At 41.0% G+C, this 26385-nt stretch overlaps 1 protein-coding gene across 8 annotated transcripts in view; it reads left to right on the top strand.

Annotated features, from left to right (window-relative positions):
- The first annotated feature begins 13160 nt into the window (after positions 1-13160).
- Positions 13161-26385, top strand: part of ARB2A (ARB2 cotranscriptional regulator A) — a 265885-nt gene continuing 252660 nt past the window's right edge. For 5 of the 8 annotated variants that reach the window (XR_010607838.1, XM_065656370.1, XM_065656366.1 and 2 more), the window contains exon 1: positions 13171-13242. Coding sequence is in view for 1 of the 8 variants with exons in the window: in XM_065656368.1 (XP_065512440.1) it covers positions 24658-24664 (7 nt within the window). In the remaining 7 variants the exon portion in view is untranslated. Of the gene's footprint in view, positions 13243-24591; positions 24665-26385 lie in introns of those variants that run through there. The other 3 variants (XM_065656369.1, XM_065656367.1, XM_065656368.1) reach the window with 3 other exon arrangements.

The raw sequence follows: 26385 nt of genomic DNA, 5'->3' as shown, positions 1-26385 counted from the left end.
AAATTAGGACTAAAATTAGTATAACAGATTGCTGCTTTCTTTGGCTTTTCTTAATAAAACAGTAGTTCTATATTCTTTAAAAAGTTCTGCTGATTCTAAAATGGACTTGGGATTAATTTCATTTTGGAGAGTGATGGGTTCATAAAGCTGCAATGTTTTGCTTTTGTATTTTATGTCCTGGCTCTTTGTCACTCCTTGTTGATCCAAGAGTGTCTCATATTTACGTGTTTCCTCAGTAAATGAGGGCAACAGGAGCCCAATTTGATTCCTTAAGTGTGGGACCCGAGCTGCACAGCCACTGCAATCTGAGCACATTAACTGCTCCTGGAAAGGTTGTCAGAAATAAGAATTAAAGTCTGTTGTGTACAACAGACCTTTCTGAATGCGAAAAAGCTGTCCTCGTGGCTCAGCCGAGTCAGCTTAAAGGGAAATTATTATATGAATTGGATCAGATAGCACAAACTAGGTAACTGTGCAGTATCATTAATGCTTACACCTAATTCTCCTTTAACATTTTATTATGTTTAGCTCTTTTTATGAAACAGGCTTAAATGGGAAACTTCATGGCATGGAATATCTCTAATTACATTTGTTTATTATCCAGTTCGGAGTACTCCAAATCTTAATATCTTGCTACTTTTGAAAAGCAGCTAATAAAATTAGAAGCTGGGCAAAACTGAGCTAGCATTAATAGTAATGAAACTGGAGAAGGACAGGAGAGAGAGAATTTTGGGAAAAGACAGGCATTAAGACATAGCCCTGCCTTTTAGTGACTGCTGTCCTGATGAACAGTGTCCCGTAGGTCGCGCTTTATTTTAGGAAAGGGTTTTTGGAGAGGCCACAGGCAACAAAGCTATTTGTTCTAGAAATTCACGCTGCAGCAAATGGATGTTCCCCAATTCATCTCTACATCCTCATAGCAGTGCTAGGCAGGCATGAAGCTGCTTCTTCCAATTAGCTTCCTCTAACAGAAATATTCCATTTCCCTCTCAACCAGGAGGTCTTCACAAAATACTACTGAACCTTACCTACAGTAAGATACCAATTATATGCTGATATAAAACTATTTTACGGAACTCCTTAAAAATATGTGTGATTTTTCTTTTTAGTGACAGACACTATTCAGACTTCCAAGGCAATAATGAAAAGACTGAGGAATTAGACCCATTGCCCAATTAGGCGTGAAATGGGAGAGTAACCTGATGGCAATGTCCAGGTCTTCCTCTAGTTTTGGACTCCCAGGCAGTACAAGAAAAGCATGCAAGGTCTTGAGCAGGTTGGGTATCACTGAAGGCCTTGTAATACCCATCAGAAAGATGATGGAGGAACCAGATTATTCCTCTCTAGCAACACTGTTTGAGAATAGACTGCTAGTTATTATTGCAGCAAGTGAAACAATTATACAGAGCTGACAAAAAACATTCTAAAAGGCAAGGAATCATGCAAACAAGCAAAAATAAATCCAAACCCTTTTTTCTTTTTTTTTTTTTTTCTGAAAAATTGATTCTATAACAAGTGTCGCAGGAAGAAACGGCAATTTCCAAGTACTGATGGCATAAAGTGATGATATGAATTAAGATTTTAGGTCTACATTTAGTAGACAACTATCCCTAAGCTGACAAGGAGCCACTCAAGTCATGGCCAGTGTAAATTTGATGACTACCAGATCAAGTCCTTTAGATTCGTGACAACTTCAGCTGCGAGTAGGTTGCAACCAGCTCCAAGGAGATACTTTATAATGTTTCCTACTGAAGAAAGCAAAGTAAAACAGCTCATTATCCAGTTTCTGCAGTAAATCAGCCAAGGGCTCAATAGACAACTCAATGTCTACAACAGCCCTAAGTTACATCTCTTCTCTGCCTGCGGATGAGGCAAAGAACCACGTAATGGTGATCATGTTCACCAGGTGTGACCTTCTCACCATCTCAAAGAGCACTCTATGTTCTGCCATGGCAAACTCAGGTTTCAGACTTTGTTCATAGTGGAGGTTTGCTGCAACAGCATATAACTTTTTCCTCTTAAGGACACGTTTTTAGAAAAATCATCTCTTTTCCACTCTCCCAATAAATAAATACATTAATCAAAACTACTGCTGTAAAACAAGGACTCATGCATCAGGAAATGATCAATGGTTAGCAATGCACCCAGATGCGTTCCTTAAAATAAGTGTTAATGATATGGTCAAATATATATTTTGTCCCTAAATGAATTCACTATCTTTACACAAGTAACTTTAGTAAATTTGTAATTACATAACGTGCAAGTACTTCATTTTTTGTCCCATAATCTGTTTTTTCTATGTAAAAAGTCTACTAACTTTTGGATATTTAGATAAAGAAATAGTATCACATAGATCTTCATGTGTCATCTTGACTCTGTTTTGTTTTCCACCTCAATATTGTCTTTCAGGAATCCTTTAAAAACCTACTGGTTAATTTTTATTATAATTTAGAGTGTGGGCACTGCTGGCACTCAGTTATACATGGATAGATAATTCATTTTCTAGATTAACTCATAAAGACTTAAAGTGTTATAGGTCCTATGTGGTTAATAATTTCAGATTTAAGGTTGTCTGAACACTTCTGCTCCTAATATCCCACATGCATTTTGTAATATCTATGTATTTGCATTGTTCTAAGCTACCTGTGTTACTTGCGATAGTGGGAGCTATTTGTATGCATTGCTTTCTGTGAGTTATTTATGCTTTTTACTAAAACTAATGTATTTTGCCGCAGGTTTTATTTCCTTTAAGTTCTCTCAACTTTTAATTTACTCTTGGAAATTCATAGCACATCTGTTTTCACAACCTACAAACACCTACCTACATATCAATAAAACCTATGCATTCTTAAACCTGATACACACTCTTAGAGAACCAAGAATCTAATAAATGTAAAATTCAGACCAACCACCTGCAAGGTTATCATTCAGGAAATGCAGTAGTCATTTCCACTTGGAATTTCACCTCTCTGATATTCCAGAAAAAGCACCTTTAAGGAGTTGTTGCTTATATTCTGGGCTCTTTATTGGTATCTTCTTGTTCTATATAATAAATATGTCTTAAGTGGGTTTTATTATGTGGATTAAGGTTACGCTTTCCCTCTAGAGGATGGAACAAACATTGGGGAGGTAAGGGATTGAAATGGCGCGTGGACTAGCAAACAGATTACTTTCTACAGTAAACCAGATGTGGCTTTGGGAATGAAATAATCTTGGCAGGAATCCTGCCTGCATGTATGTATTAACTTCAGGAAACTGACAGCTGAACATGTGCTGTGAGGAGTTTCTTCAGAGGCAAACGGATCAGGTCTCCTCAAACAGCAGCAGCTTCCATTCCAGTTAAGGATCCCAAATTTCACATACGTTCATAAAGGATGAACAGGCAGACTGATGTAGGTTGTTGCATTAACACAATGCAAATGTGTAATGTTAATCATCTGGCCTCTGCAAATAATTAACCTCAACATGGTAGACTGCTCGTTATTTCTGACAACTACCCATGAATTGACGTTTCTGAATGAGACCGAAGCTCTACCAGACGTGGGTATCAGAGCACAGACACCTCCAAGCTAACGAGTCAGAGAATGCAGTTTAATTTTCCATCTTTTAAAGGTCCCATATATGCCTGGTGCAGTTCTTGCATTTGTGAACCAAAACTGACCAGTTCTGCAAACCTTTCATTTTCCTTCCCTCTCCTCCTCACCCAATTTTGGCTCAGCTGTCCAGTTTTATGATTGTTCCTGCCATTTCCAGATGAGGCCACGACCACGCCATACACAGCAATGTACAAAATACACCAAAAGTTATTAACTGTCCCAAAGGGTATCCAGTATACGCAGAACAGTAGTTCTCCACACCCAGCAGTCACTTTTTTGGTTAAAGATTTTGCATTTTAACGCCACACTCTTTGACATTTGGGCAGACAAATGCCAAGCTGACAAGCTTCAGGGTGAGAAATACCAAGTTGTTTTGTAGGAGCTTCTTTTGTTTAAAGGAGAGGACAAGAAGGACAAGAGATTGTTTGTTTATTATTGTTTATATTGTTATGTTAATTTATTGCTTTTGTTGCTGTTCTAGTTTTTTTCCATCTGGAATGATGATTGGTCAGTAAGTGACAGCGACAATCTGCACAAGTAGTCTGGGCATTGATAAAGTCACAATAAGGGCCAGTAGCAAAGCACTTTGTGAGTTTAGTCATTATGAAAAGTATTCATCATGGCTACAGGCAGGATAGAAATTCATTAAATCTAAATCTCTCTACTAAAATGGTCTATCATTATTTCTTAGTTCAGCTTCATCAGGTCTCTCCCTGATAACCAAAACACTCCTTCTATGGTTAGAAGTGGGAAGAACAGAAAAATGCTAGTATCTTATGTGCTGTGCCTTTTCAGGGATCTCATTTTTCCAACTTGAGTTCCAAAAGGTGCACTTAAGCTACATAACGAAAAAGGTACATGTATTGGGTTTTAAAAAGTTATATAATACCCTGGAGCAGTCATCTGCTCTAACATGCATAATTTATTCAAAAATCATTTGTGGAGTTGAGGGATTGATAGTTTGGAACAGAAAAATTATAGGTATGCTAAGTACATTCTTGCAAAAATAAATCATGTAATCATATATTGAGAGCCAATATTTCAAAATTCAAAGTACAATTAAATTGTTTGCACATGTAACAGCAGTGAAATAACTTTGCAAGGTTTACATCGTAAACCCATATATCTACAGAGTAAATAGTAGAACACAGACCATAAAGTTCTGTCAATAGCATTGCTTTCAATCTTTGTTTCATTTCACCAAAACTTTTCATACCAGTCTGGCATTTTTTTGAACTATATACAGGACCAAAGAATTAGGAGTGGTAACTTGAAATATAGATCACATATATTTAATCTTTACCACAAATGCAAGAACAGTAAGTGAAAAACAGAGACATAACAGACTGTAAAAACTCTCAAGAACATATAACGAAGCATAAGAGTGAATGTCATGACAGATTTATGTATGTTCGAGTTTCAGCAAAAACTGCTAAAGACAAATTTGAGAATATTTGTGTATCATACTTCTGGCACAATAGCAGGAACCAAAATAAATTATCCAGGAATAAGACATAGAAACAGATTCAGGGTGTAAACAACAAGCAGAATAAAAATTTTGAATTAAAGAAAATTTTCAGGCCAAAAGAAAGGTTTTTCAGTCTTGCAGAGCACTCCAGAACAAAGCTGTTTTTTCATGAGTTTTCAGTATTTCACTTTTTTTAAAAGTTTCTAATTTAATTCTTGTGACAAGCGTTTCACAAAAGTTAACACATCATCTTTGTCAAGAAAGATAACATATTTTTATTTTTCATGAAGTGCATTCTCGGTATTTATGCACTATACACGGTACTCAAAAAGCCTATTCCATCGACATCTAGCCAGAAGAACAAATGAAAAGAAACTACAAAAGGAATTCTTAAGAGTTGTTTGTTTGTTTGTTTTCACACTGCATTTTCTTTTGGGCTTAGCCTCAGAAATAGTTTTTGTGGCCCAGAAGACACAGGATAACTTTTCCCAAGAAACATACATCCTAAAGGTTGCTATTCTTAAATGCAACTGCTAGATGACAAGGCTATATATATATATATATATATATATTTTTTTTTTTTTTTTAACCTCTGGAAATAGTAGCTGTCATTGATCAAAAAAAAAAAAAAGTTTCGTTTTTAAGATTAAAAAAATGTATGTATTTTCCAGATCTGTGTATGACAAGAGCTGGGTTGAAGTTGCTCAGCTGCGAGGCCTCTGTTGTGCAAACACGTTGCTCGGCATTAAATAATATCTTGTGATTTTTATAAAGGAGGTCAAATGAGAAGGTCAGTAGGACACAGCGGAAGTACAATGCACTTTTTCACATGATTCTTCTCTACTGATAATCTTTGCATGTTTCTCACAGCAAAGGATTCCTAAACCAGACTGAATGCTTCAATTCCAGGATTCAGTGCAAAGCTCAAGTGGAATAAACGGACTACTTCACATTTACGGCAAATGTAAATCCAACCCACATAAAATAACAGCGATTGGCCCCAGCATGGTTGGGTGCCCCTGTTTGAACTGCATTTGTGGTTTCACGTGCTCTTACCTGGCAGAAATCTGTCTGAGAACTGAAGATGTTAATACTTTGCACTGTCAGGCGCTGAAAGCAGAAATGTAGGTACTTCTGAAGAAAGGGCTGTGGTGTTCCACTGGCACCGAACCACAGGCGGATTTAACAACTGCTTATGAAAGCTGCATTGCAGGATAGCTATTAAAATCAAGACATCCCACTTGCTACAATCATCTATCAGCTGCTTCTAAAATCCTGCCCACCTTCTGTGTGTCATCTGGAGGAGATGAAGTTTTAATTGTGAGCGGGTGGTATAAAGAAAATAGAAAAAAAAAAAGACAAGGTGCCTGCTGTCATTCCAAATTTCTTGCCCTATCTTCCTTTATCTTTCAGTGTCTTTCTGCCAGTTGAAGTTTTGCAGGCAGCTTTTAAAAAGACAAAAAATGTAAATAAAATCAACAGAAACAAATAAAATCCAAGGCAACAAAAAGCCCACCATAAAGAATGTGTTACAGAGAATGGGAATAAAAACCCCCTGCATTTTGCAGCTTTTTCCCGGTTGTGCTTTCACTCTTTTCTCACTTAAGCTTCAAATAATTCCTGGCTTCCTTGGTATCCATTACCAAATTCCCTTTTTGCCTGTTTATTCTGCATTTGTATTTATGGCTGCAAGAGCTTCTTCTCTGTTTGCACTAAGCTACAGTATTAAACAGCAGAAGCTTGCATTTTGGGGTTCAAAATTATTTCATTCATAATATTTTCATTCAGCTTTTCTGTTCATTTTTTTGAGTTGATGAGACTTGACACTTTTTTTTCAGCCATTTGAAATAAGCCTTGTTAAAGCAGTATTTGTGTTACTGTAATAAGAACTGTCTTCAGACCATGATCACTTGTCACAGACACGACAAATATTTGGTTCCCCTGGTGTGCTCCTCTTTAGATATGATGATGAAGTCTTAAAATAACTTCTTGCACGTTCAATACAGTTCTTTTGCATTACGTTTTTTGCCTCTAAATTTAAAAAAAAAAAAAAAGGCAGTATTTTCATACTGACAGCACTGAAAATTTCATGCTCCGTCATCCAGGCTGCAGCCCTTGGTGAGAACAGCTTTTCTGGTCTCCCTGCTGCAGACAGACACTCACAGAGCCGCTCATCCAGGTCACACAACCAGTTTATCTCACGTTCCCAGCACATCCCAGGCCCCTTCTTTCCAAGGGATCATTAATTTAGTGGCTTTCTTGAAAGTCTTTAATCTTTAGGTCTTGTTTCCGAGTTTGATTTTTTTTTTTTTGTCCCCGCCCTGTGCTGTTTTCAGTGCAGTGTCGCCGCTATTTCACATGACTAGCAGTTGACAATTTTTCTCTTTGAAACTCCCTCTCTTTCAAATTCAATTTCCTAATTGTTTCATGAGAAAAGAACAGAGTCGCTGGCCTTTGTTTTATTATTTATATTTTGGGAGGGAAAAAACAAAGACATAGTGAAGGAAAGGGCTCCTTTAGGAATCAAGTCCAGGCAAACACATGGTAGACGTCTAGCTCATACCAGAGAAAAGAGAAACACCTTTCAGATCCATAAACAAGTGACTAGTAGCTTAACCATCGTGGCAAGACAGAGAAAATCAAGTCTCGCAACATCTTCAAGAAATCTTAATGTCCCTACAAGAGACCTCTTTCCTATTCGTTATATTAACTAATGAGGTCATAGCAAAGGTTTTCTCTTGGTGTCTGATTATGAACTTTATGCTGGTAGATTCCATCCCATTTCTCTCACTCTAGTCAAGAAGATCATTACTTATAATACCGTTCAACTTTGCTGCAAATTTCATGGATGCAGATGAAGTTCTTATCTCTGTCTCATTAATGACTATATTGCACATATGTCCAAAACCTAACGACAGTCCCCAAAGAATTCCTGCTAATTTCTTCCCTGCCTGACAACTGCCTTTCAGCTTAGGCTTCTGCAGCCTCCTCTTTAGCCACTCCAAAACCACCTTACCAAGTAATTCTGGTCTGAATTATCAACATCTCCACCTTCACTAATATTTTCCATGGGGAATCAATTCTTTTACCTCGCTTTGGATGCAAACAGGGTTGTTGATTTACTCTTGTGTGAGAAATGGTGATCATACTGGAATGACCTGACGTGCTCTGCAACTTACCACACTTTCTATTCGTATCTGCGCTCACAGAATCACAGAATCACAGAATGTTAGGGATTGGAAAGGACCCCAAAAGATCATCTAGTCCAATCCCCCTGCCAGAGCAGGAACACCTAGGTGAGGTTACACAGGAAGGTGTCCAGGCGGGTTTTGAATGTCTCCAGAGAAGAAGACTCCACGACCTCCCTGGGCAGCCTGTTCCAGTGTTCCGTCACCCTCACCAAGAAGAAGTTTCTTCTCAAATTTAAGTGGAACCTCTTGTGTTCCAGCTTGAACCCATTGCCCCGTGTCCTATCATTGGTTGTCACCGAGAAGAGCCTGGCTCCATCCTCGTGACACCCACCCTTTATATAAGAGAGATGCTTCACTCCCTTCATCATCTTTGTTGCCCTGCACTGGACTCTCTCCAGCAGTTCCCTGTCCTTCTTGAACTGAGGGGCCCAGAACTGGACACAATATTCCAGATGAGGTCTCACCAGGGCAGAGTAGAGGGGAAGCAGAACCTCTCTCGACCTACTGACCACCCCCTTCTAATACACCCCAGGATGCCATTGGCCTTCTTGGCCACAAGGGCCCAGTGCTGGCTCATGGTCATCCTGCTGTCCACCAGGACCCCCAGGTCCCTTTCCCCTACACTGCTCTCTAATAGGTCATTCCCCAACCTATACTGGAACCTGGGGTTGTTCCTGCCCAGATGTAAGACTCTACATTTTCCCTTATTATATTTCATTAAATTTTTCCCTGCCCAACTCTCCAGCCTGTCCAGGTCTCGCTGGATGGCAGCACAGCCTTCTGGCGTGTCAGCCACTCCTCCCAGCTTGGTGTCGTCAGCAAACTTGCTGATAGTACACTCAATTCCCTCATCCAAGTCGTTGATGAATATATTGAATAATACTGGTCCCAGTACTGACCCTTGAGGGACTCCACTAGATACAGGCCTCCAACCAGACTCCGCCCCATTGACCACGACTCTCTGGCTTCTTTCCTTCAGCCAGTTTGCAGTCCACCTCACTACCCGATCGTCCAGTCCACACTTCTTCAGTTTAGCTGTGAGGATGCTGCGGGAGACGGTGTCAAATGCTTTGCTGAAGTCAAGGTAGACCACATCCACCGCTCTGCCTTCAGCAGTCCACCTTGTTATGTCCTCATAAAAGGCTATGAGGTTGGTCAAGCAGTGTGTCAAAATGTGTCAAACTGTACAGGACTGAGTAACCAGACAGTCTGAGGGGAGTCGATCCCAGCTGGGTGTGAGTTGGTACAATCCACCTTATTTGGAAAGAATTTGTACAAAAAGGATGGGTTTTTTTCTATGTGCTTTTAACCTCTTCACGTTCCCTACCTTTCCTTTACAGCCATAGGATTTGAAGGACAACGTAACAAATGCTGAATCCAGTTTTAACTATGTCTGCAACCTCCTACACACTCGAGACACACTGGCAGTCATTAACAACATGCATTCCAAGACAGATTTAATTACATGACCACATACTCTTTTTGCAGAGGACTCTTGTTTTTACACACCACACGGGATGAGCAGTGCTAATGTAATAAGCAACTGTTCAATGCCTGTTTTCCTCTCTGTTCTTTGAAATACAGCTCCATGTACCAGACATGGGTAAAACCCTAGTTCTGGAAGATATTTTAGGAAACTCATTTCTACCACAACTGAGTGCTTCAAACTTTAACATACCTTCACATAATCCACTTAAGCAAATGACATTTTAACTGGAACTAAGACAAAGCAGTTTTAATAATCTTGGATGCTCAATCGAAAGTAATGCAGACCTGACTTGTAACCAGTTTGACGTTCTACAGCACCTTGTGTAGGCAAATCACAGCTTCCACCTATTTCAGATGTAACTGTTCATGCTTCAGTTTTCTGGAAATTGAACTCAAGAACCTTACTTGACATTCAACAAGCAATGAAAAAATAGGTATAGAGCACTGGGCTTAAGCAACGTATCTGCAGCCACCTATGAATGGTCTCGCATGAGGTGTGACAGAAAACTGAAGAAAGTGGAGATTTTGAAAAAGAATCAAAGCACTCCATCTTTTTAGGTATTACCGGTGTTACTGTACATCACTATAAAGACAACAGAATGCCACAGTTCTACATGCAAAAAGAAGATAAAAGCCCAGCTTCCAGCGAATGACTGTTTACCCCACACTACCCGTGTTTCCTCTTCACTGCTGATGTTTGGAATTTGGGGCTGGTCCTCTAATGAGACTTGGAGACTTGCCCTTTCGACCTCCCACCTCTTCATAATACGAAGAGTTTCAGATCTATGCTCAATAGTTCTTTGCTTGTCAACCATCTCCAAAAAACGCTACACCCTCCTCGTTTTCATAAACTTTTCCTCCTTGAATCCTTCCCAAGATCTGTAATTATAAAGAGCTGTATAAAGATCACGGACAGGCACCATTTTTAGCTGTCCTGCTCACGCAAGCTGCCCCTGAAACTTGTTTCTGATGCGAAGATTCTACTAATTCATTTCTGTTGTTGTTTGGATTCTTTCTTTTTTTCTTCTTCATTCAGACTGCAGGAGATGGAGAATGATGGTGAACCAGGTTAAGAAATGGATCCAAATTAAAAATAACCCAACAAAAAATACTGACAACTGGTCAGCTTCACTTTTGCAACCCAGCACTACTTGCGATGACAGCTGGCCTGAAATTTGGGTGAACGGGTAAGGTTGCTTAAATCGATGCAGTTACCAAAAAATGGTCATTAAACAATCTCCTTGATATCCTCCCCCAACCCAGAGTTCTTCATTTCTGCTACAGATAAGTCAGATCTGATGATCTCAGTCACAGGTCTGTCGTATGGCGTTCCAAATGTCCCACCAAAAGACAAACATCTAAGCACCACTTTTTTCCTAATAGTGGAAATACGGGGAAAAATACTTCTCAATAGAAGCAGCTCAACTCAAAATGATGTCAAAAAGATAGGGCTAACAGTTATGAAGTGAACAATTATGTAGGTCTGTGTTGAAACCATGAAAAGAACCTCGCCTTGAAGAACAGCAGAGAAAGCTCCAAGAGGAGAAAGACTGAATTTCTGCTTTGCCATTTTGGTTGTCAACTTATAGATATGTGCACGAATTTGGAACAAAATTCAGATAAAGGTGAATCTTTAACTACCTTAGGTAATTACACTACTAAAATACACACCCCTTTGTGAACAATGAGCATGCTAATTAGAGAACCTCCCTAAATGTTTTAAACATGAAGCCAAATGCATAAACATGAGAATCTGTAATCATGGGCGGAAAAGGAAATTGTTATTCACCAATCCGCTGCATCTTGTTACCATAAATATCAGATGAATCAAAACTAAGGGTGTGCTGGCTCTGTTAAATGCCCAGCACCCAATTCTGTAGAACTGAAAGAAAAACAAATATCTTGGCTGTGTGTGTAGATTGGCTTATTGCACAACGGGTGAAGAACCCTCACTTTAGGGACAACAAAAATACCAAATATAATTTGTAAAATGTAAACAGACAAGTTCTCCATGACATCATAATATCTAATGCATTGAAGAAGAAAAATATTTTACTTATTCATTCCTTAGGTGTTGCAGAAAGACATTGAGAGCAAAACACACATTCTTGCTGCTTTTGGTCGTAATAGGTAGAGCAGCTGGGAGCAACCTGGATGAGAAACGTTTTATCTTCTCACACATAGGTCTGTCCATGGCTCCAGTTCAGGATTTGGCCATCGGCGATGGCTGGGAGGTAAGAAGGGATGGAACATTTCAGTAGCATGCATGGTAGACTGCTTGTTTGGCTGGTCCTAGGGACAGGAACCAAGAGAGGTGGAAACCTCCAGTGACCATCTGCAAAATGCCAGTTTTCAGCTGTCGTTTTACCAAACCGGGAAAGCTTCTCAAGGCAGCAAAAAAAAGCCACTCCTGAAACTGAAACTCAACAAGGGTGGTGAGAGCCTGTCCCAGGTTGGCCAGAGAGGTAGTGGATGAACCATCCCTGGAGACATCCCAGGCCAGGCTGGACGGGGCTCTGAGCAACCTGAGCTGGTGAAGATGTCCCTGCTCATGGCAGGGGTGGCACTGGGGGAGCTGGGGAGGGCGTTTCAACACGAACTGTTCCATGATTCTACAATTCTATCATTCGACACCTCTTGCTCTGCCTGAGCGAGAATGCCAGGATGGCTTGTGCCAGTTGGTGGTTTAGCACAGGCCAATGCAACACCGTCCTCATGTATTTATGAAGGTGCCTGAAACAACTCACGTGAAGAATTTTACCTCAGATTATATATTTTCACAAACTCCTAAGCTAAGGGGGAATCACAGAACCATCTCAGTTGGAAGAGACCCTCAGGATCGAGTCCAGTCATAACCTAACTCAAGCACTGCCCCGTGCCCCTGAGAACCTCATCTCCGTCTGTTCAACCCCTCCAGGGATGGTGACTCCACCACTGCCCTGGACAGCCTGTTCCAATGCCCGACAGCCCTTTGGGGAAGAAATTGTTCCCCAGATCCAACCTCAGCCTCCCCTGGTGCAACTTGAGGCTGTTTCCTCTGGTCCTGGCGCTTGTTCCTTGGGAGCAGAGCCCAACCCCCCTGGCTCCAAGCTCCTTTCAGGCAGTTCAGAGATCAGAAGGTCTCCCCTCAGCTCCTGTTCTCCAGGCTGAACCCCCCAGGTCCCTCAGCCGCTCCCATCACACTTGTGCTCCAGCCCCTCACCAGCTCCGTTCCCTCCTCTGAACTCGCTCCAGCACCTCAAGGCCTTTCTTGGCGTGAGGGGCCCAGAACTGAACACAATACTCAAAGTGCGGCCTGAGGCCCCGCGGCCACCACCGCCCTCCCCGCTCCACTTCCGGGTTCCCCGCCGCGCCCCCGGGCGGTGACGTCACCGCGCTCGGACCCCGGAAGTGCAGCCAGAGGGGGGGCGGGCGACGCCGCCGCGCCCGGAGCCGGAGCCGCCGCGCGTTCCCCGGTGACGGCGCCGCGCCCGCCCCGCCCCGCGGCCACGGGCGCCAGGTACGTGCTGCGGCCCGGCCCGGGGGCGGCGGGTGCTGAGGCAGGAGGGGGGGACGGGCCTTGTCGGCGCCGGGGCGGGCGGGCGGCGGACGCGGCCTCCCCTCACGGCCCGGCCGCGGGGCCTCGCGTGTTGGCGGCGTCCGCCCTTTGCCGCGCCCCCCCCCGGACTCTCCGCGTCCCGCCGCTCCGAGTTTAACAGCAGATCTGGAATATTGTGTCCAGTTCTGGGCCCCTCAGTTCCAGAAGGACAGGGAACTGCTGGAGAGAGTCCAGCGCAGGGCCACGAAGATGATGAAGGGAGTGGAGCATCTCCCGTGTGAGGAAAGGCTGAGGAGCTGGGGCTCTTGAGCTTGGAGAAGAGGAGACTGAGGGGCGACCTCATTCATGGTTATCAATATATAAAGAGTGGGTGTCACGAGGATGGAGCCAGGCTCTTCTCGGTGACAGCCAATGATAGGACAAGGGGCAATAGGTACAAACTGGAACACAGGAGGTTCCACTTAAATTTGAGAAGAAACTTCTTCATGGTGAGGGTGACAGAGCCTGGACCAGGCTGCCCAGGGAGGTTGTGGAGTCTCCTTTTCTGCAGACATTCAAACCCGGCTGGACACCTTCCTGTGTAACCTCATCTGGGTGTTCCTGCTCCGGCAGGGGGATTGGACTGGATGAGCTTTCGAGGTCCCTTCCAATCCCTGACATTCTGGGATTCTGTGACATCAGTGCCGCCCACCCTGGCAAAAGCCGAGGTAACGAAGGGACACGGACATGGTGTCACCCTCGTCCCAGGACTGGCCCCCTCAGACCGGGCACTGCCCACGGCTGCTCCACATGTTTGCACCTTCTGAGCTGCTCAAGAGTGGGAAATGAACCAGAAATAAATGATAGCAATAATGTTTTCTGGTTTTCTACATAATTTAAAGCATTTTTTTTTTGTTCAAAGTGCACACTCACAGTAGTCACTGCAGCTTTCTGGTGCTGTCAGCCGCTTCCACAAAACAGGACTTGTCAGTTTTCCGTGTTACCTCATGCAGACTTTCTGCACCGCCATAAATAACAAAAAGTTACTGCGTGAGCATAATTCTCCAGGCTTAATAATGTACCCTGGCTTGAGTGGTAATTTTCATTCTGAGTTTTGCTTTCTACTTATCTGTGATTGACAACTTCTTTTTGGAGTGAAGTTTCTTGTAGTTGGTCTGATAGCTTAGAAAGCGGCATGAAATATTTGGCATTTCTGAGCTAACCAGACGTAAATGTAGGGAGATAATTTTTCATTGTAAATTGTTACCGATGCTTGGTCTTGGTTTGGTAATGAGATTAACTCAAAATGTGTTATTCTGAACCATCAGATGTTGCACACCTGTAGTTCCTTTCAAAAAACACAGTTTGCACTTTGCTTTTTAAAGAAATATTGGCTTCTTTTTTCTTTTGAAGTTGAATACGGAAGCTTTTGATAGAGAATGTACCGCTTTCCTTGCAGACAATTAACTTTGGTGTTATGTGGGCCAAGCTGCTTGGTCTCAGGTAAGCCTGCCTGCCCTTAAGCAGTCTTCACAAAATGAAGCATCCTCTTTACACTACTTCCGCATGGAGTTTTTAGCCAAGGTAGTATGTTTGAATTAGCAGGTAACATCTTGATCAGGATGTATCATCACTGGCAAAAAAAGGTATTAGAAAATCAACAGGAATTACAAAGCTAACTGGATACCTTAGGCCTTAACTCCACTTTGATTTGGTGATGCAGTAAAGAGTTGGGTGGTAACAAAATTTGCCTGTGAAGAAGCATAGATAACACTAGTACAGCAAAAAGGTGGGGTCCTTTTGGTGATTGCTAATGTTTCTTGGAATCATTAATCAGACTGTGGGTGAAAGAGGGCAGCAACGTGTTATGCTACCCACAGTAAAGCTGCCTGATGACAGCATATATGTTAGAGAATGCTTGTGTCATGTTAAAATTAGATATTTTGTAATCATGTAGGAATAGGTAAAAATGCTCTTGTGTAGGGAAAACTACAGTCTTGGCAATTGAAGATGCTTAAGGGCTTGTAGGGTATCACAGGATGATAGCGATGTGAAGTACAGTAAGCACGTCTTCATTTGCTCCTCTGGGTTTGGGGTTGAACAGATCTGGTGTTATGAGAGTTTTAAATGTTATTTTGCTTTTTTTCAAAAAAGAGAATAATCATTCTTTGCTCTCCAGAGTACTGTTCTTCACAGGGCAGCTGTAGACAGAAGCCCCAGGTGACAGCTCTGTCCCTTGCTGAGGTCGCTGCCATTACTTGTTGCCAGCCCGGCTGCTCAGGGTCAGATCTGCCACCCCCAGTGTTGGTCTGAGCACTCCCAGCACGACTCAGTCAAAATGTGGTGGGTTAAGGCAGATGTAATATTCATAGTGTTTAAGCTGACCTGACTCTTTCTGTCTGAAATAAGTTAGCGGATGCTGGTAGGTGCAGGAATGAGGTGAAAACCTCCAGCAGGCCAACAGTACTGAGCAGCTGGAGGCAGACAAGGGCATCATCATTTCAGAAGCATAGTGCGCACTCAGAGTGCTGTCTGCCTCACTGAAATACCTTTCATTATTGGCATTTTCTCACCAGTGACTGGATTTTGTCTGTTTTCTTCAGATTGCTTTTTAAGTGGTTGTAGCCAATTATGACTATATGTTAATCTGCTAGTTGACTTGACCATGGTTTTTACTGAATTGCCTTTTATGTACTAGTTAGCTGATGTTTGGGAGAGCTTTTCCTTATAATTACTCAGTGGGGATTTATCTGTTGGTCTCTTTTCTTTTAAGTTCACAACCTTATTTTTTCTTCCTCTGAAGACTCAGTGCTGACTTTGGAGGTTTTGTCCATTCCAGGCTCTATAGAAAAAGTTCTGAATGTGACTCTATTGCTGGTACTTTGAATTTGACCCACTGTTCCTTTGGGGAACAATGTGCTCTGGTGACTGAGGAGTTTTTTAGATTTACAATAGATTCTTGGAATTCTTTGAAGAAAAGTGTACATACAAAGAATGAATGGATATTTTTTTATTTTTTCCACTCACTTACTGGAACAAATTGGTTAACAGTGGGCAAGAAAACATCTGCTTGTGAAATTTAATGCTGCCTTATGAATTTATTTCATGCCATAGAAGAGATGTTTTTTTCTATTTATAAGTGTGGTCATACATATACGTATTTAGTCTGTAGATCAGTTTCACAGGTTTGCACCGAGTGGTGTTCCTGAAGTACAATTTAATGGGTTTAAAACAGATTATTTTGCATGGGTGCTTTTTCAGTGTTCTAAGTGCTGTGTTATATATATACACACACACACACACACACACACACACACACACATATATATATATATATACACTTTTTTTTTATTTTCGAGAGGAAGACTGGTGTGAGCACTCTGGAACTTAATGTTTAACTACTTACAGTAGTCCTGTCATGATTTAACCCAAGCTAGCAATTCAAAGCCACAATAGCTGCTCACTCACTCTCCCTGCTGCCTCCCAAATACGGGAGAGAATTCAAAGGGAAGGAAGGAACTTGTTGACCAATATAAGCACAGTTTAATAAAATTTCAAAACAGTATTAATATATATCTAAAATGGAAAACAGAGTATAAAGGAAAAGATCCTCACTGCAATTCCTCATGAACTCCATCCACACCAAGCACCCAGTCCTGGGAGGAGCAACCTGGTCCTGAACAGCAGATTTCAGGGAGAAGAGAGGAGGAAAAAAAAAAAAAAAGACAGGCCCAAAAACCACTGCAAAATGCCAGAAGGGCAAAAAGTCAAACTAAAAGAAACTCCTGAACAGAACTCATCCAAAATGGAGCAAAATCTGAACCAGTCTCTGTCCCTGTCTCTCTAGCCAGAAAATCCGTCTCCTTAAATCCGAAGCCTGACGCTAATGGGATGGAATATTCTTGTTGATCAACCTGGATGTCAGCCAAGGTCTGTGTCATCCATGTCCTTTCCCAGCTGCTCCACACCTGTGGGGTCAGATTGTCCTTGGCTCCCACACCAACCAAGATAACAGCAAGATCTGAGATTCTCTTGGTTCCAACTCAAAGGCACTGCAAGGTTACTTGAAGAACAACATTAACTCTGTACCAGGGTGTTATCTTCTTGTTCTCACACCAACTCCAAACAATGACCATGCTAGCTACAAAAAAGAAAAGTATCTAATTGCATGAAGAAAATTAACTCACTTTCAGTCAAACCAGCACAAGTCCTTATGCTGTTCTTGTAATGTGACTGAGCCTTACTGAAAGGTGAAAAGGTACATCATCTGATTTTGTATAATCCTTGACCTTTCTGCTCAGCTACCATCAGATACTTACTAGTGCCACTTTTGGCACTTCTTTGTTTCATGGCTGACTCTTTCTAGGATTTAGTCTGAGACCCACAGGTTGTTTCTCTCCAGCTACAGACCCACTCAGGGAGTACCCAGGGTGCAGTTTCACAGCCTGTTCACATCATGTCCCCACTGCTCTCCTCTCCCTGCCCCATCTCTCCCGGTCGTATGAGAGATCAGCTGCCTGCATTGTGAGCCAGGTAAGGAAACCGATCCAGCTGACGCAGAACTAGAGATATAAAATGCTCCTTTCTCATTGCATCCGCTCACTCATTGGCACCGGTGGGACTTTGTGGTCGGGAGCAGGGAGGCTGGAAGGAGGAGCAGGGGAGGACCTCTGAAAGTGTTGTATCATACGGGCTTCAGCAGGTCACGGGTCCTGCAGCCTGAATCACCTGCGCTTGAACTGGCTTTGATTGAAAGCCCCTCTACCAGTTTCCTGAGCAGTCTGCTGCTGTGAGTTAATTATTAATGATACCGGTGGTGAGGATGGTGTGCTTTGTGGGCTTGTGCAGTCTTCATGTTCCTGTACACTCTCCTGGAGGGTATCAGTTCCTGCTTGATGGAACCTCTGGTACTGCAGTTTATGTTCTGTTGAGCAGCTATCCAAAGAGGAAGGATGAACTGTGTAGAGCCAGGCTAATTTCAAGTGTTTCTGCTTTACAGTTACTGTAGTTCCTGTATTCTTCCAGCTCCCTATTGCCCAGAAGAAACTGAAGGGACCACTCTGTGCTAAGCCTGCTATATAGACATCTGAGTCTTGGAAGTATTGATTTTTAATATTTACCTGAATTAAACATTGTCTTAGCAACTGTAACGTTAGGTGAAACTAATATATTTAGCATAGTGGTAAATTTGGGAAACTGTTCAGTCAGCAAATACGTTTTTTTCTAAGGCAGAAAATAAGAAAGAAATTTTTCTTTATTGTAGAAGGAGAGATAATGGTTAAAATAAGAATTGGCCATACACGTTAACTGGACTGCAAATTAGCCAGTTCCAGTGTTGACTGGAGGCAAGTCTGTACCTGAAGCATCAGTGATCCTGCATGTTAGTGTTTGCTTCTTGGTGCTTGTGCACTTGCAGTCAGACCCATCAGATTACATTGTTCAAGCTTTTATATGGTTTTATGTAGTTAATTATCAGTTGTTCAGAAGGAAGTTTTCTTGTTTACTGCCAATTTCAGGTCAAAGTTTAAGCTAAATATTTTTTTGAGAGGGACATACTGAAAAATGGTTTTGACTGTATTGAAAATTTTCTTGATTACTCTTAAATACCCCTAGGCATCTCCAAGATGTAGATAAGAAATATGAAATTTAATAGGAAGATAGCTTTGGAAATTGTGAACTATTTCCCTAGACAGCTAGTCCGGATTTGTCTGAATTATAAGCTTCATAAAGTTGCCATTTTCCATTTGCAATTAAATCTTTTAAGATATTTGTTTTGAATTCTCTGGATGTTTCAGCTGCAATGTACATACTCTGCTGGCCTACTGAGCTTTCTTCACCGTGTCAGCTTTATGGAGCGTGCATGACGAAAGCTCCTGGTGGGACACAGGAAAAATGGGTTCTCCTGTTTCTTGTCATCCCTTAACCAAGGTATATTTTGACTTAGGAACAGGCATAATGGACCTCGTTCTTGTTTTATTTCGGCCACATGCTGGGAGTTAGTAGCTCCGGTGTACTTTGCAGCTGTGTTATACCTCTGTGCTTGAAGGAAAACTGTCTTAGATTTTGGAGTAATAACTACATGTCTGGGCAGATGGACAAGATGATTCTACTTGATCATGTTGTCTGCATGCCAGGTACTCTCCAGGTTGTCTCGAACACTGCATTGAAGACCAAACCCAACAGATAATGCAGTGGTTGTAGTTTCTTTTAAACTTCCACCCACCAGGCTTCACAAAGCCTCAAAATGCACATTTGAGTGAATGTCATGTTTGTGCATAATATCATTAGCGTATAATACATGCAAGTCTCAGTTTCTGTGTTTAACTGATGAAGATGCTAAACCATATTCTTTCTTTACTTTCTTCCCTCTTGTCCTAAGTACTACAGTATAGCCAGGCAACCTGGAAAACATCTAGCATTTTTTTCTAACAAATAAGCATGTGATTTCTCTTGCAGAACTTGTGTTCTATAAACCCATCTCAAGAAATAAGATGTAGAGTAAGTGGACTAAAATTAAATGTAAACAGGCACCACAGTCAGAAACAAAACTGGAAGTATTTTTGAAGGAGAAATAGGTTAACAGGAAGACTTGGTAGTGAAAGAGCCATTATCTAAAGGCATTATGGAAATATGGTGAAATGAGGGATAAATAGGTGTGCTCGTGCACACAATCTATATCTCTCTTGAAGAATAATAGTCTGTGGAGTAGAAGAGTATCTCCCCACTGAAGCATACAATTAAATCTTGTGAAGTAAAATCTGAATGACTGGGAATTGTGTATCTGTGTGTTGATAACTCCCAAGCTGTGTCAACATAGCTGCCCACCTCCAAGCCAAGGAGAAATATTTCAGAGCAAGCAGAGCCATCAAAACCAACAAATCTATCATAAATTCAAACTCTTGTTTGATACGTACTAGTCAATAAGTCAAAAATTAGTGGAGGTTTCTTGATACTTTATTTGAAATGGTTGTGTTTTGGAATAGCAGAGTTTGAAATTTGAAGAATAAACTGTTGCCTATTACAATGACCATTTATTGAATCTTTCTTTTGCTTTGGCTGTATTTCTTTCTTGCCCATGTTGGCAAATCAGGCTAAAAAGTTTTCAGGCAGCAGCTGTGTGTATGTTCCTGCCTTGTTCTGTCACCTCAGTTGTACCAGGTAATGAACTGAATCTCAGACTTGATAAGTTAAAAGTATACTGTTAAAATAAAAAGGGTTGGGGGGCGAGGGGGAAGAAAACAAGTTAGTTTTAACTCGGATCAGGTCCCTGTTCTGGTTTAACTCAGCTCTGATTACCTGAACGGGTTCATTGTGCATTGCTGCAAACAGTTCTGTCAGCACAGCGGAGGGAGTAGCGTGGGCACGGGGTGGGACCGCTTAAGTCGTTTTGCAAAGATGTGTTTGGGAATATGTCCTTTGATTCTAAGACCTGGGGGCAGAATGGTCTTTGTTCTGTATTTGTTCTCTGTGACACAGTGGGGTACTTGTTATCTGTCTGGATGCAGTCGAACACAGCTTTGCCTTGGGTTGGATTTAACATTTCTCAGCATAAGAAATTGTCCTCAATTTTTAGAAATTTCAAGCATGTTCTGATAATGGCAGCATGAAAGCTCCAGGTTATCTCACTCGGTGTTATGTCCACTGTGATAATGAAACTTTTATTTCCAACAAGATGCAGCAGATGCTTAACCACCGTGCTATGTGAGATTTCCTATCTGTAGCAAGCCCCAACTAGTATCCTGACTTGTATTTTATTTCTTAAGACATGATTTTCTGTTGTCAGTGGCTCAGAAACAGACAATGACATTTTTGGCACACAGTACTATTTGTTCTCAATTGCTGCTCTTTCTAGATAGTTTATATATCTCTTGATTTCTAGTATTACAGTCATGTGAATCATCCGACCAACTTCACTAATATCAGATATATTAAATATACATTCCTGCAGGATTGCCCTAAGTTCTTGTTCATTATCTTCACAACATCATTCTGTGGGCAATTAAAGTTCTTTTTTTTTTTTTTAAATTTTCTATTCATTTTTTGTTCTGTTAGTTCCATTCTCCTCATCTTTCTTTCTAGTGAATATTTAAGTAGTCATAAAAATTAGGATAAATCCCCAAGGAGCAATTGTGAGAGGACCACACCAAAATAACCAGAAGTTTTAATTCTTGCCTGTCTGAGGTAGTTGGTCAAGGGAGGAATGAAAATATTCTGAGGTGGGTAATCCAGTTCCTTAATGATACCAGCCCCTACCTGCATTTTCTTGGGATGAGAGAGAAAACTAATACCTGACTTGTATCAGACAGAAATTTAGTTTTTCAAAGGTAGTCACACATTCCTTTGAGAGTCTCAGATTTTACCCACCCAGTGAAGTCCAGAGGAAACACTTAAAAGAACATTGTTTAGAAAGCTTCTGGGAATTGTCATCTTTAGAAAGTACTACTAACTGGAATATAAGAAAGCTTTGTATGTGTGGTAGTATTAAACTGTCTAGCTTTTCAAAAAAAGAACATGCTATAGATAACCTAGTATTTTTAATTTGTTTGCCTGTTCCAAATTGCATTTATCTGCTGTTCTACAGCAGTATAGAGTAGCAGATAGATATATTTTAATGATTTATTTCATGGGAAATGTTGGTAGATATATGCCAAATAAATTTACCCTGAGGGTGGTCAAACATGGGAATGGGGCCCAGAGAGGCTGTGGAATCAACATCCTTGAGCATGATCAAAGCCTGACTGGACAAGTGCCTAAGCAGCCTGTTCTGATAAGACCTGCTTTTTTGGGAGGTTGGACAAGTTGACCCCCAAAGGTCCCTTCCAGTATACAAGATGCTGTGGTACAGTGCGTCTGTGTTTTTGATAAGAAACGTGATACTTGGAAAGGTCTGCTTTTTTGTGTCAGGTTTCGAGTTTTAGGATGTAAAAATCTCCGGCGATTCTACTTGCACAAAACGTGCTGTGCCATTTTTGTTGTTTGGATGCATCCACTAATGCTGCAGAACAACTGAGCATGTGTGTTCCAGCCCTGGACTATAGTGAGGGTAACCCCTGCAAGTGGACAACAGGGAGTTTTGTCTGAGGAAAGTTCTAAAAGGCTTTGTTATTCCCCTACTCATTCTGTAATGGCAGGATGATTGATTTACAGAAGGGTTTGTGTTGAAGGGACCTTCCCAGCTCCCCCAGTGCCACCCCTGCCATGAGCAGGGACATCTTCACCAGCTCAGGTTGCTCAGAGCCCCGTCCAGCCTGGCCTGGGATGTCTCCAGGGATGGTTCATCCACCACCTCTCTGGCCAACCTGGGCCAGGCCCTCACCACCATCATGGAGAAGAATTTCTTCCTCCTATCCAATCTAAATCCACCCTTTTTCAGTTTAAAGCCATCACCCCTTGTCCTGTAACTACCTGCCCTTGAATAAAGTCCCTCCTCATCTTTCTTGTAGGTCCCCTTTAGGTACTGGAAGGCTGCTATAAGGTCTCCCTGGAGCCTTCTCTTCTCCACGCTGAAACCAGGGGACTAGAGCAGAATGGACAAGGAAAATGTTGAAAGCAGTGGAGTTGACAGTGTCTCCGTGAAGGCACTCGAAATGAAAGGATGAATGAGGACAGCTTGGGGAGGGAGTGCAATGGCACTAGAACCTCTTGGGGTGCAATGAAGCCAAGTGAGACTGGGAGCTTGTGAGATAAATAGAAGAGGATGGTTGAGAGGCACTTGGGTATGGAGAAGGAGGACCTGAGGAAGGGAGAAACATTAGGGACATACTTAAAGCTGAAGAGAGGAAGGTCAGACAGAATAGTTTGTTATCAAGTGGGCACCTTCAGTCTATGCGTTGACAAAGGCAGACGTGCAGTGGAAAAAACCAAATGTGATTGTGCCTTCATTTTGTTAATGATTTGGATGATGATGGCATAGAGAGTACATTTATTAATTTTACAGAGAGTGCCAGGCTGGGAGAAGATCCAAGTCCTGTGAAGAATAAATTTAGAATTTTAAATGGCTTAGAAAAATTAGAGAAACAACGTAAAAGGAATAATGCCATTTAAAAGGACAAATGCGAAGTACTGTGCTTAGATTAGATAGTTCTCTACATAAATACAAACCAGCAATAATTCTAGAAAAAGAATCACAGATTTTTAGGTGAATCATAGCCTGAACATGCGTCAGCACCACTATGCTGTTGCAATAAGGGTAATCATTCTTCTGGGATGTATAGTTAGAAGAGACATATTTAAACATGTCACATGATAATTTCGTTCTACTCCACATTGCTTGCTCTTTGTCAGTTTTGGGCATTGCATTTAAGAAATGGTTTGAGCCCATGGGAGGATCTTCCAGGAAAGCAACAAGAAGCTTCAGAAGTCTAGAAAAAAAGGTGCAATGTGTAAAGGTGAAAAGAGTAATTAGTTCAGACTAGAGGAGACTAAGACAGACATGAAAGTGTTCCCCAGGTACGGGAGGGGATGCTACAACAAGAAAAGGACATAAACTTCCTAAGCGTGAACTTAGCTAACAACATAAATTTAACTTTAGGGAGGATGTGGAGTATTCATCATAGGTATTTTTTAAAAGGATTTAGGCAAGACCACACTGGACAGAAACTTAGATATAGATGACACTAACTTAGAGAAGTAGGAGAGAATGAGGTGACTTCTTTTCTGTTTGTATTTTCTCCACAAAGTTTTTTACTACAAGACTGGAGTTTAGTGCATGGATGCTAAACTACATTTGTGCAGGCAACCTTAATTTTTGTATTTCCTGATACCTGTAGGCTTGACAGTGTTTCAGTAGTGTCTTTGGGTAATGAAGGCACACATATTAAGTGTGTGCTATCATCTATGGAAACGCAAGTTTCCATAGGACAGTTTCCATGGACAGTTTTTAAGATTTTATTCATCTGCAGGGTGATTTTAACCAGCTTGAAGGTGTTTTAATGCACTTAAAATAGTAGTTCCCAACAGAATGAGTAATATCCAATGTTTTCAGCTTTGACAAATTTGTCATGGCTGTGGCTCTGGTAGTTTTGACAGTTTCGTGATGATAAATTTTGGCTGTTTCACACAAATTGAAGAATCAGAATCAGAAAGAAATTCCTAAGAACACAAAACTGAAACCCCTGATACCAGGAGTTTTAATTCTTGCTCAGCCACACATTGCTCATAATGATTCTCACATCACTTGTTACAAGCTGTTGCTATTGTGGGAGGTAACTAACGTGTATAAATATAGATATATATATATACACACATAGTTTTTGCATATTCATTTATTGTGCACTTTTAATTTTTCTCATCTTCACAGAGTGACAGACTGGCTGAGATTGGCAGGGACCTCTGGAGATTGTCTAGTCCAACCCCAGCGCCCAAAGCAGGGTCACCTAGAGCAGATTACTCAGGTCCATGTTCAGTAAGTGTTGAGTATCTCCCAGGACAGAGACTCTGTAACCTCCCTGGGCACCTGTTCCAGTGTTCGACCACGCTTGGGTTAAGGATCTTGTTCACTGATTTATTTATTCAGGTCTCATTCTAAACTTTTGAGCAACATTAGATATATAGTCTGGAAAATATTTTCTACTTTCTCTGAATTGTGGATTTTTCCCCATTTCAAACTATAGTAGCTTGAAATAATATTCATTATGTTTTGTGAAGTTTCAGACACAGTAGCACAAATAGTATATCCACTGCAATGGTGAAATTTGTTTCACCTGGTTCTTGCAAGATAGAGAAATTTTTTGAAGCTGAGTGATTTTTAGATATAGACTTATTTTGGTAGATGCTTTCCATTTAGTTTGCAGCCTATACCTAACTCTCATGGTATTTAAACATCTAGCTAGTTAAGATACATTTTACCAGGAATGTAAAAAATAATACTTCTCTGCTATACTCGACTTTGTTTTAAGGCACCTGAGTCCTAATTTCAAATAATTTTGGATGTGGAGTTCATAATGCTTAAATTTTTAGGTGCTTGTAGTTCTGAATGTCTCCAAGTTCAATGCTCTGTCCCATGTCCATCTCACCATAGTGTTCTTTTTTAATCTTTATCAGATTTTTTTGAGTCAACTTCGAGATCTGTACCAAGTCTGCTAAGCTTCATTTACATCAAGAGAGCGTGTATTTGTCTAGCACTGCTGATGTTTTATTAACAAGATTTGGGTGGGGATTTTGTAAAATTACTTTCCATCTGCTTTTACCCCTCATCTTCTTGTGTGTGTTTTTGTTTTGTTTTCTGTATCCTTTTTCATGGTTTACAGTAGAATTTAGTAACAAAGCATGGAGACTGAAAATTTTGGCTTCTCCTTCTCTCCCTTTTTCTTCCTTCTCTAGCACAAGGAATTTAGGACAAAATGTTTTCACTTCTTCGGACTAACTGGCATCTTTAAGCTGTTGTAACTGAAGTCTTACTTCTGCTTTCATTTGGGAGTAAGTTAAAAACATAAAGGACTGGAGAGTTGGCTACATTGTCATGTGGATTCTTGCAGTATCTTTTTGCTGTGCTGTAATTGTTCTTGGTAGTTGATGTGATATTTTTCTTTACAGATTAATTTTGTCCTGTGTTTATACCACTAATGTGACCTTATAATGCTCAATACAGCTTTCATTTCATTACCAAAAAAAAAAAAAGCAGCTTTGTTTACATAAGGATACTTTAAGGGTGTTGCTATTTTACTGCAAATTGTATTGAAAATTATCAGTTAAATGAGAAAAAGTTTGTATTACCTATAATGTGCTTTTCAGAAGTCTCTTGTTGCACTCAATGAGGCTGGTTCTGGTTTGTAGTTTTTCCATAAGACACACTGTATAATGTATCTCTGCTTTTATTGTGTTAATTTCCCTGTAGTCGTGGGAAGCAATGTGATCAGCTGCTGTAGAAGCTGACATAAAAAGAACTTTAACATGGATAGGCCTTAATACACATGTATTTTGTTTACATGACTTTTTAGGGTTAGGCATTATCCATCTGATCATAAGGTGACTTGAAGGCAGGATGAGGCAATGGATTGTTTACCCTCGTCCTGCAATTACTGTTCTTTTAATGATAAACTCTGTTGTAGCTGTTAAATTACTCAGATACCATGCTATTCAAATCAATAAGTTGTGTTTAATAGCATCATTCCTTCTAAAAAGGCA

This window comes from Caloenas nicobarica, chromosome Z (genome assembly GCF_036013445.1).
Source record: "Caloenas nicobarica isolate bCalNic1 chromosome Z, bCalNic1.hap1, whole genome shotgun sequence".
Lineage (NCBI taxonomy): Eukaryota > Metazoa > Chordata > Aves > Columbiformes > Columbidae > Caloenas > Caloenas nicobarica.
This window is presented reverse-complemented; position numbering and strand designations above follow the sequence as displayed.